The sequence below is a fragment of the Cebus imitator genome, unplaced genomic scaffold (genome assembly GCF_001604975.1).
Source record: "Cebus imitator isolate Cc_AM_T3 unplaced genomic scaffold, Cebus_imitator-1.0 Scaffold240, whole genome shotgun sequence".
NCBI classification, from domain to species: domain Eukaryota; kingdom Metazoa; phylum Chordata; class Mammalia; order Primates; family Cebidae; genus Cebus; species Cebus imitator.
The window spans coordinates 1,588,697-1,600,675 of record NW_016107555.1 but is presented as its reverse complement, the minus strand read 5'-3'; the positions used below and the strand labels follow the sequence as shown (position 1 = coordinate 1,600,675).

The 11,979-nt window shown below is 43.9% G+C and overlaps 1 protein-coding gene across 1 annotated transcript; it reads right to left on the bottom strand.

Annotated features, from left to right (window-relative positions):
* On the bottom strand, positions 1 to 11,550 carry VAMP3 (vesicle associated membrane protein 3). The gene is made up of 5 exons (XM_017498380.2): positions 11,426 to 11,550; positions 8,834 to 8,903; positions 5,024 to 5,182; positions 4,158 to 4,209; positions 1 to 1,831 (listed from the first exon to the last, which is right to left on the bottom strand). Coding segments are annotated over exons 1-5 (303 nt in total). The 5' UTR covers positions 11,428 to 11,550; the 3' UTR covers positions 1 to 1,811.
* Positions 11,551 to 11,979: the final 429 nt, after the last annotated feature.

Genomic DNA, 11,979 nt, shown 5'->3' with positions numbered 1-11,979 from the left:
CATGTTTATAAATACTTTATTCAGGTCATGACAGTGGGTAAGTTCCCAGCTAAGTGCACAGATACAAGCGAGGTATTTCTGGGTTAATGCAGGAGCCAGTGGGTTACATGGGACTGAGCACTGTAGCCAAGGAGTGAGCACCAAGGTTTCAGAGTCAGACAGGGCCAGAGACCCTGTGCTTGGGGGGCGGGGGGCTATGTCCTAACACAAACAGCTGCTTTGTCCTCACAGCTGGCCATACTGCAAGGCTGTCTTCAACAACAAATCACTCAGTGATGTTAAGGGAATAGACAGTAAAGAAATGAAACCCGTGTCCTGGTGCACCTCAGCTATTCCTGCTTTGTAAGTCATAATAGCATGTGAACAATAATTTTAGAATATTCTAGTAACGAGCCACAGAGCGTTCAAGTCTGTGTCCTTCTCCCTCAGTGCCTCCTTGCCTGTTTTCTTTCATACTTGAATTCCATCTTTAAGCTGTGTATCCAGATGTTGAAAGTCTCATGCATACACGAAAAGTCTCTCTGATGACAAAGTTTCTCTGATGACAACAGTTCCTTTCACAGCAGCATCCTCTGCAGTTGTTGATATCAAAGCAAGGTCTCTGGTTGGCTGCTCTCTGTGAAGAGCCATCCACCCCTGACCAATGCCTAATTGCAAGCATCATTTAGAAGACTGATTTAGGAAGCAGAATGTGAATAAAAATAGGAAACTCCAAAAAGCTACAGTTTATCGTCCTATCTGGGCCAGGTAATGATCAAGTTCACAGGTGGTCTTACTTGAAGGCTACAGAATTGTTGGTCGTATAATTATTAGAAACATGTTGGAGTCCACAGCTGATAATCTGCCAACTGCTGGGTTAAACTCTTTTGTCTATAGGAATGAGATGGTCAGAGTCTACCTCAAGGCTTCTCTAACCCCCCCTGCAAAATACTGAATCAGAAGGGGAGCCACACTGTCTACAGCATTTCAAAAGGAAGAAAACCCTGTCAAGATGTGGAAGGTTCACACACAAGGTTACGATTTTAATTCTGAAGGGGCACCTTAAGTTCCATTTGGCACATTTCTTAATTAAACTGTCAGGAACAGACTTAAGGCCATTTTATCGGTATTTAACTTTTTGGTAAAATAGAAACTTTGGTCAAAGCCATAGTTCTATAAAAATTTTTAAAGAGGTTATTTCTGATTAAAACAATATTTTTAGCAAGTGATACATAACAGTAACAAGAACGTAAACATCTTCAAATCTAATGCAAGAGCAAAAGCTCTTCACCAGCATCTTATCTTAAATACAGCGAGAGTCAGTAGTGCTTACAAAAAGTAGAGGGTTCTCTTACAGGGAATCAGAAACTTATCAAAATAAGGCACAGACTGTTGTTATCACAGATTTGTGGTAGGCAGTAGTGTTTTTTTCTGGAAGGCACAAGTTGGAAATCGATTACCCAAAGGTTTAAAATGTAGTTCTAAAAATAATGCTGAATGACAAGGCTAAGTAACTGGGAGCAATGGCAATTAATCGGTGACAACATTACATCTAGATGATAGCACTCTGGAACTTCAGAAGGCCTCTTCATCAGCCCATATGTAAATCGGTAAAGACACTGTGCAAAACGTGGACGGGGCTGGCCTTGCTTCTAATTTGGAGTGCATAGTATTAAAAAAAACAAAGGCACATTTCCTAAAAATTCAACTTTACATTAACACAAAATAATCACTTTAGAGATAGCAGTAGGTAAGCTTGATAATATAGTAGGTTCTAAGTCAAAAGTCTTGAAGAGGTTTCTTGAACAGCAGGTTAGAGTTCCACTGCTTCTTCATGAAGAGACAACCCACACTACGAGGCAGGAGAGACATAAAAAAGCAGGGGGAACAGCAGGTTAGTCTCTCAATGCGAATCCCAAGTGAACATCCAATGCTGCAGTCGAAATGTGATCAGAAATTAGACTGCGCTGATTTCCTACTACTGGCTTCTCTCCATTCTATAGAGGGCCAGAGGAAGGAGACTAGAATCAGAAGGATCCAAATAACTGTACCTTCCTGCTAAAATGAAACATCCACTAACATCTGTGGGTAACACCCCCATGGGCACTGAGGAGGGAGAACTGTCCAGACCCCAGGCACAATTAGTACCTGAAGAATATTTTAGTTCAGTGTTATTACTCAGCTATTTCCTTTATATAATCCTTTATATATAATCATATATTAGTTTATAGAATTAGTGCCTAAAGTATAACTTACTGCTTACGTATATCTAGCTTATATAATCGTACTTAATACTTATATCTAGCATACTTAGTTCTATATAATCTTTCTATATAATCGTATAGGTATTGTAGTCGGAGCTGTACTAACACATTTAGTGCTGATTTATAGAATCCTTCCATATAATCATATAGTAGTTTGCAGTAGGAGGAATGCCCGGAGCAGTCACAGAACAGAAGCAGTACATGGGAAAACAGCCAGACCAGGACAAGAACCAAAGACCCAGGCGGTGGCATCCCTGCCTGAAAGGGTATACGCTGTACAGCAGGCTTGGAGCAAGGAGTTGTAGTACCTTGCATCCAGTTCCCGTGGAAAATAGGCCTCAGGCCTGAGATCCTGGAAATAACCGAGGGAGAAGAAGCCCTCTGGTGTGACCAGTCACTGCAGCTGTATACCCTGTCAGTCTTTTCTCGCTTCTGTGCTAGCTCAAATCACCCTCCCATAAATATCTTAAGAGCACAAGTCTGTCAGCTCCCACTGCATTGGCTTATAGTATCCTTCTATTAGAAATCCTTTGAAGTCTCTAGCCCCCACATAAGAAGTGTTATGCACGACACCTGTTGTACACAGCCCACCTCCTTGCCTTGGTGACCTAATGGGGGTGGACCCCTTTTCTGTACACGACCCTGTACTACTGCACACAGCATGGCCCTCTACTGTGCAAGGCCCACCACTCTGCCCAAGTGACATAATGGGGTGACCCCCTCACTTGTGACTCACGTGATTATTTATGCCCTATTACTAAGCCTATAGATGATGACCTCACTCCCAACCCTGCCCCCTGCTTGTACCTAATAAATACAGATGCTTCTGGGCATTTGGGGCTCTCACTCATCTCCGCTCATAGGCTGCGTGGCCCCCCGAGTCCAGATGCTCTTCACCAGTTCTTCAGCGTCCTATAACTTTACTTCTCAGGTTCTGCACCTCAGCACAACATAAGGGACACCCCACGACCCTGTGGGGCCCTACAGCCCTACAAATATCTACCTATCAATGAAAGAAGTCATATTTCTCTAAACAGTTCTCATATATTGGGCTACCAACAGCAATGAGTTATTTCAAGTTATATGTGTGTGTTTGTATGTGTATACATACATATTTTATTTATATAGCTATTATTTTTATTTTATGCCAGGCACCAACCTAAACACTTTTTATGTATTTACCAAATCTGTCCTCTAATAAACAAACAAGGCAGGTACTATTATCCCCATTTTACAAACGGAGAAACTGAAACCCAGAGATGTTAAATTGCTTGTCCACGGCCATACAGCTGGATGGTGGTGGAACCAGGATGGATCACAGGTAGTCCATGTTTTTAATCACTACATTACATAAAAGGAAATAGATGCTAAAAATATATTCAGAGAAAAGAAGTGGAAATGAATAAATTTGCTCGAACATCAAAGGATTAATGTTTATATCAGAAATCTCAGACTTATATAAAACTCAAGTACTTAAAACATTTATTAAAGAAAACTGAAAACCTTGGAATAAATGAACCTTTTTTTTGTTTTGTTTTGAGAAACTCTGTTAGGCTAGAGTGCAGTGGCATGATCATGGCTCACTGCAGCCTCGAATTCCTGGGCTCAAGCAATCCTCCTGCCTCAGCCTCCTGAGTAGCTGGGACTTACAGGTGTGCACTACTATACCTGGTTAATTATTAACAATTGTTTGTAGAGATGCTGTGTTGTCCAGGCTAGACTCAAACTCCTGGCCTCAAGTGATCCTCTTGTCTTGGCCTCCCAAAGCTTTGGGATGACAGGCCTGACTCACCACACCTAGCCAAAACTAACATTTCAGAGGGAAGTTTTAGTCTGAGTTCTTGTACACAAAATCAACGGTCTGTGAATACATGGAGAAGACTTTTCCAATGACTTTAGAAAAGGGTAACTCACCGATGATGATGACGATGAAGATAACCAGAACAGTAATCCCTATTGCCCACATCTGTAACAAAACATATGTCCCCATCACATTTCAAACACAGACAACGTGCTTGTTGAAGAGCATCATATAATATTTGTCTAGTCACTGAAAGGGAAATTCAGGTGCATACAGTCTGGAATAATTCATAATTTTTAAAGCCTAAATTAAATGTTCTTGATTAGGGCCTGAAGGTAAGTTATCTGCTTTTAAAAAAGATGTTCAAATGATCTGTGGCCTCTAGCTAGGCATTTGTTTGTGTATATACGAGTTTTCCACATATGGAAGGGCTGGCTACTCAGCTTGCCCGGTGTCTGAAAGTGTCACTTGTAAACAAGGCAGAGGACAGCACATATCTGAATCTGGTCACAGCGTACTGACTCACTCACTGTATAAAATCTGCTTTGGCTCACGCTCCTGGGAGGGCTGCTTTCTACTCTTTTGTTGAGCACACTGTGGCTTTCAAGCATTTCTTTCCCTTGACCTTGGAACCAATCACAGAACTACACAAAAACTGACCAATTCCAGCCCTCTCCTATCTGTGTCTGGGGCCCTGCTAGGGTGGAGGATTGGGAAGGGCTGATGACCATGAGTGATTTTGGATATTCCTGTTCTACGTGCATGTTCTGAAGATCAGCCACAGCATGTAGAGGAGCCCTAGTGTGGGGCTAGGAAAGGGTATGCAGTCAGTGTTTCAGATTCCCAGTGGACCCATAGTTCCATGTGTAGGAAGTCAAACCCATCTCCCAGAGTCATGAGAGGCCATTATCTGTAGCCTGTTGATTCTCTGAGAATGGAGAGGGGGACTTAACGTAAAGGTGACTGGAAATAAAATTACCTTGCAATTCTTCCACCAGTATTTTCTCTTCAACTTGGCTGCGCTTGTTTCAAATTGAGAAGCACCTGCCTGCAGTGCGTCTGCACGGTCGTCTAACTCAGAGAGCTTCTGGTCTCTTTCCAGAACCTTGTCCACGTTAACTCGCATTATGTCCACCACCTAGATGAGTGTGATCACAGCAAGTAATGCACAAAGAACGGAGGACAGGGGCCAGGCGCGGTGGCTCACACCTGTAATCCCAGCACTCTGGGAGGCCAAGGCAGGTGGATCACCCGTGCAAAGGAGTTCGAGACCAGCCTGGTTAACATGGTAAAACACTGTCTCAGTACTAAAAATACAAAATAATTAGCCAGGCGTGGTTGTGGGCGCCTGTAAACCCAGTTACTTAGGAGGCTGAGGCAGGAGAATCACTTGAGCCCAAGAGGCAGAGGTTGCAGTGAGATGAGATGGCGCCACTGCACTTCAGCCTGGGCAACAGAATGAGACTCTGTCTCAAAAAAAATGGAGGAACAGAGATTTCAAAGACAATGTACAGGCACATTGTTTCTTCCAGGTCAGCACTTTGTTACTTGGAGACAAACTTTCACTTTGAAAATAATGGGCCCACTCTTTCATGATAAAAACAATCAGCATATTAAGGATAGAAAGGAATTTCCTTAATATGATAAAGGGCGTTTATGGAAAAATCTACAACTAGTATGCTCAGTGATGAAAGACTTCCCCGCTAAGATCAGGAATGAGACAAGGATGTTCACTTTCATACTGCTACTCAACACTGTGCTGGAAGTTCTAAACAAAGTAATTAGTTAAGAGAAAGAAAAGGCATCCAAATTGGGAAAGAAGAATAAACCTATATGTACTTGCAGATGATTCTCTCTACATAAAAAATACCAAAGGATCCACAACAAACTGCTAGTGCTAACAAATCCAGCACCGCTGCAGGGTACAACAGAAACACATAGAAATCAGTTGTGTTTCTATACACCAGCAACAAATAATCTGAAAAGGAAATTGAGGAAACAATTGTGTTTACAATAGTATCCAACAGAATAAATACCTAGGAATAAATTTAACCAAAAGGTGAATGACTTGACAATGAAAACTAGAAAGCACTGCTAAGAGAAATTGCTAAGAGACACCATTAAATGGGAAGACATCCTATGTTTACACACTACAAGACTTAAAAATATTGCTAAGGGAGCAGTACTCCCCAAAGTCACGTCCCAATTTCAAAACTTACAAAGCTACGGTAATCAAAACAGTGTGATACTGGCATAAGGACATATAGACTGATGGAACAGAACCAAGAGTCCAGAAATCAACCCAAGGATCTATGGTACAAGAATGCCAAGGCCGTCCAACAGGGGAAAGAACAGTCTTTTCAATAAACAGTGCTGGGCCAACTGAAGAGCCAACATGCAAAAGAATGAAGTTGAATTCCTACCTCACCCTATGTACGAAAATGGATCAACAATCTAAGAGCTAAACCCATAAAACTCTTAGAAGGAAACATAAGGGTAAATCTTCATTACTTTGGATTTGACTATGGATTCTTAGATTTGATACCAAAATCAAGAACAACAAAAGGAAAAAGAGATACACTGGACTTCATAAAAATTAAAAACTTTTGTGCATCAAAGAACATTATCAGGCTGTGAGTGGAGGCTCACACCTGTACTCCCAGCACTTTGGGAGGCCCAGGCAGGCACATCACCTGAGGTCAGGAGTTCGAGACCAGCCTGACAAACATGGTGAAACACCGTCTCCATTAAAAATACAAAAAGTTAGCTGGGCAAGGTGGCGGGCGCCTGTAATCCCAGTTACTCTGGAGGCTGAGGCAGGAGAATCACTTGAACCTGGGGGTCGGAGGCTGCAGTGAGCTGAGATCGCACCACTGCACTCCAGCCTGGACAACAGAGCAAGGCTCCATCTCAAAAAAATTAAAAACTAAAAAAAAGAACATTATGAAGAATGCAAAAAGACAACCCACAGAATGGGAGAAAGTACTTGCAAATCACATGTCTGATAAAGAAAAATTTAATATCCAGAATGTATAAAAAAAACTCTCAACTCAAAAACAGAATGACAAACAACCCAATTAAAAAATGGGCAAAGCTTAAACGGACATTACTTCAAAGACACGCAAATGGCCAATAAGCACATGAAAAGATTCTGAACATCACTAATCATTAGAGAAACGCAAATGAAGACCAAAGAGCTCAGTAGGATGGCTATAATCAAAACAATGGAAGACAAGTGTTGGCAAGGATGTTGAGAAACAGGCACTCTTGGACATCGCTGGTGGGAAAATAAAGTGATGTGGCCATTGTGGAAAACAATTTGGCAGTTCCTCATAAAACTCAACAGAGTTACTAGGACCTGGCAATGCTACTCTTAGGTATATATTAAAGAGAAATGAAAGCATATGTCTAAACAAAATCTTGTCTGTGAATATTCATAACAGCATTATTCATAATAGCTGAAAGGTGGAAACAACTGAAAGAGTCATTAACAAATGGATCAACAAATTGTGTATACACACACAATAGAATATTACTCAACCATAAAAAGGAACACAGTACCATACGTTACAACTCGAATGAATGAGAAAAATATTGTGCTAAGTGAAAGAAGGTAAATGCAAAAGGCCACACATTGTATGATTCCTTTTATATGACATGCCCAGAACAGGCAAATCCACAGAAATAGAAAGCTGATTAGAGGTTACCAGGGAAAGGGAGGAAGAGGGAATAGCGAATGATTACTAAATGGCTATAAGGTGTTCTGGGGTGATGGAAAAGTTTTGAAAATAGAAAGAGGCAATGATTGCAAAACATTATGAATATCCTGAACGACACTCAATTACACACTTTAAAATGTTTAGTTGTACCTTATGGGAATTTTGCCTCAAAAAAAAAAAAAAAAAAAACTCTCCTTAAAATTCCTTTGGTTAAAAAAAAATCCAACTTGATATTGTAAGTAAACAAAAGCTTCAGGCAGGACAGAATTATAATGGGTTTCTTACTATGAAAATCTAAAATGTCTAGAAGTTCATAAAACCATCAGATCAAAACATTATTATTTAACAACAGTATCTAACATAACTTTAACTGCTTTTTTTTAGGACAGCTAAATGTAGAAAGACTGAAATATATTTGTCGGACAGTGACAGCTTTTAGGAATGTGGAAATACTAGACTGAATTTCTCAATCTTCTGCTGTGGTTCTCCACACACAGCGCAGAACAAAAGATGAACGTCCTCTAGCTCAAGAATTCTACAAAGAGAGATTTGCTGGGCTAATGGAGTGACAGCCTTTACCTTCTGTGTGTCAATGGACAACTGTCAGAGAGGAATTTTACAGAGAGGCTTGCTCAGGCTGGGTAACTATTAAGTCAGACTACAGGACAAAGCATTTTCATAAAAAAATCTCATCAGAAAAACTGGTCTTGGCTTGAGCAATCTACAGCCCTTATCCTTAACATTTTATTATCCTATTTTATCAAGGGGTTCTTGGGGAATATACTCAGGGAGTGGTGTTCATGCTTTAGGTAAATGATTTTTTATTTTTCCTGAGATAATGTTATGTACAGGTTTGTGATTCTATCACAGGAAATCAAGCATGAAGCCTACAGTCTGAATTTTGCTTAGATCAGATCTTCCAGCACAGCAGGGAGCAAAATTTTGTTACAATTATGATACAGTCAGAATTTGCTTTACATTCATACTTTTATGATACTTTTTCTAAACAGATTTCCAGAGTGCTCTCATACTTGTTTAAAATTCATGTTTCCAACATGTCAGAGCAATACCTCATCTACTTGATTTTGCGTCTGCTGAAGTCTTCGATTACTGCCAGCGGCAGCAGCTGGACCTGTAGACCTGGAACATGTAAAGGCAGGGGCATCAGTAAATTCCCATTCCAAATATATTTTCTTAAGTATAAACATGTTAGCTGGGTGAAGTGGCTCACGCCTGTAATCCCAGCACTTTGGGAGTCCAAAGCGGGTGGATCACCTGAGGTCAGGAGTTTGAGACCAGCCTGACCAATATGGAGAAACCCCGTCTCTACGAAAAAACAAACAAACAAACAAACAAAAAAAACAGAGATAAAATTAGCCAGGAGTGGTGGCACATGCCTATAATCCCAGCTACTCGGGAGGCTGAGGCAGGAGAATCGCTTGAACCTGGGAGGCAGAGGTTGCAGTGAGCTGAGATTGCGCCATTGCACTCCAGCCTGGGCAACAAGAGCAAAACTCTGTCTCAAAAAAAAAAAAAAAAAAAAGGTGTTACTCTGGGACTCTCACTGTTAACAATCTCTTACATCAGAACTAAAGCAGAAAAAGAAATTCTTCCTGAAGCAATGAACAAATTTTAATGGCATTTCTTCTAATTTCGCTATAATTTCCGAGGCTGTCCCACCTACTAAAGGGACAAAAGTGAAGGTTTAATAGGATCTACTTTGTATCCCTTTAGTATCTGATCCCAAGATAGGTAAACTCTACTGTCCTTTTTTTTTTTCTTTTTCGGAAAGGTGAGTTGAAGCAATGCTTCCTCTTTTAGGAAGGTACTCTTTTTTTTATGTTTTTTTTTTTTTTGAGACGGAGTTTTGCTCTTGTTGCCCGGGCTGGGGTGCAACTGGGCGATCTTGGCTCACAGCAACTTCCGCCTCCTGAATTCAAGCGATTCTCCTGCCTCAGTCTCCCAAGTAGCTGAGACTACAGGCATGTGCCACCATGCCTGGCTAATTTTGTATTTTTAGTAGGGATGGGGTTTTGCCATGTTGGTCGGTCTCGAACTCCTGACCTCAAGTGATCCACCTGCCTCAGCCTCCCAAAGTACTGGGATTACAACAGGCATGAACCACTGCACCCGGCCCAGGAAGGTACTCACCTTTAAAAATCTTCATCAAAGGCTTTATTTCTCCCCAGGCAGATCTTTCTTAACCACTCTGACTCTCAAGTCATTATTGGCTCCATTACTTGGACAGCATCACTTTGGTTTTTCAGGTACAAAGTCCTGCCTCCTCGAATAAATCACAGGTTCTTGGGTCTTCTCATTCTCTGTATCCTAAATAGCACCTAGCACGTGCCTTGGTATACAACAGTCTGATGGACTGTTTGAACAGTTACTTTACATCTATCATGTGTCAATGACCAGGGCTACAACAGATCCCATCTCTGTCCTCAGAGTTTCGTGTCTGTTAGATAATAAGTAAGGACCATGCCATGGTGCTAGACTCTTCCCACGCATTTTCTCCTTTAACCTTCATAACTCTTTGAGGGGAGTATTACTCCCATTTTACAGATGAGTAAAGTGAGGTTTAGAAAGTCAACACAGCTGGCTGTAGTACAGCCTGTTTTTAGATAAGGTCCTGTGTACCTTGTATCTAGATTTTTTTTTTTTGAGACGTTGTCTTGCTCTGTCGCCCAGGCTGGAGCGCTATGGTGGGATCTCCGCTCACTGCAACCTCAGACTCTTGAGTTCAAGCGATTCTCCTGCCTCAGTCTCCCAAGTAACTGGGATTACAGGCACACGCCACCACACCCGGCTAATTTTTTGTACTTTTAGTAGAGACGGGGTTTTACCATGTTTGCCAGGCTGGTCTCGAACTCCTGACCTTGTGATCCACCTCCCTCAGCCTCCAAAGTGCTGGGGTTAAAAGCATGAGCCACCACACCCGACCTGGCTCTAGATCTTAACCACTGTGATCTACTGGCACAACAGCCTTTGCAGTAACATTCGAGGGGTGTCGCCAGCTCCTGGAAGAAACCCGGGGCTTCCTCCGACGGTGAGCAATGAGCAAAACAGAGGTGGAAGAGAGGATCCTTCTGATTCTTAACAATTAGCATTCTCTAACCGTTACCGTTGGATGCACCGGTTTACAAGGGCCACAAGAGCGCTTTCGCTTGAGAGCGAAGGCCCACGGTAAAGTCATCTTCCCAGTGTAGATGCCCCTAGCTAGGCCAGGAGCACCTCGGGCCATAGGGGCTCAGGACAAGCCCGAGGTCCTTTCCTTCGCAACTTCTGGGTCCCAGCGCAGCACCGGGCTGAGCGCGGGCGGTCCCGAACCACACCAGTTGTCCCGGTTCCTCTCACGGACCTCGGGGGCTAGAAGGGGAAGGGGCGAGGAGCGGGGTGCGGCGGGCAGCTAACTTCCTCCGGGAAGCGCCTCGCCGCCCCGCCCTCGCCCCTTCCGCGTCCGCCCGCTGGCCGCGGGACGCACCCAGCCAGTCCGCAGCCCGCGACCCAGGGCCACCGCCCACCCCGAGGCCTTGGTATCCCAGCGCGGCCCCGGCCTACGTCCAAGCGGCGGCCGGCGGTAACTGGGCAGTACGGCAGTCCCAGCCTCGAGCTGCCGCTTGAGGGGCCCGAAGCCGCCCGCGTAGCTTAAGGTCACTTACATTTTGGCGGCGGCGGCGGCGGCGGCGGCGGCGGCGGCGGCGGCGAGCGAGGGTCGGGAAAGGAGCGGAGCAGGGATCCGAGGCAGCCAGGGAGATGGGCGGGGCGGCGCGGCGCGAGGCAAAGACGTCACCGGGCGGGGCCGGCGGGAGTGGGCGGGGCTCGCTGGGCCGCGAGGGGCGCGCCGGAAGTGGGCGGGCGCGTCCAGGGCGCCTCCGGGACGAAGCTACCTGGGAACTTGAGGGCCACATGGGTTCCAGGGCGGTTCGGGCTCCGAAACGCAGAGTGCAGGTCAATCAATACAGCTCCCTCTCCGCACCGAGCCCGCGCTGGCGCGTGGGGACGTGATCTGCAAAGGTGGTGCATTAGGCACTGGCGAGGGACTGTGTGGCTGAGGGTGGGGGCATCTCATGTTATTCTGGGCCTAGGGAGCACTTCGCTCTAACAGTGTTAGAGACAGATGATTGGCTGCTGCTGAACGTTCCAGATTAGTTTAGTGATCCTGGGGCACCATGTTTCTCTAAGAAAGTAGTTAAAATAAGAAGTCCATTTCGGG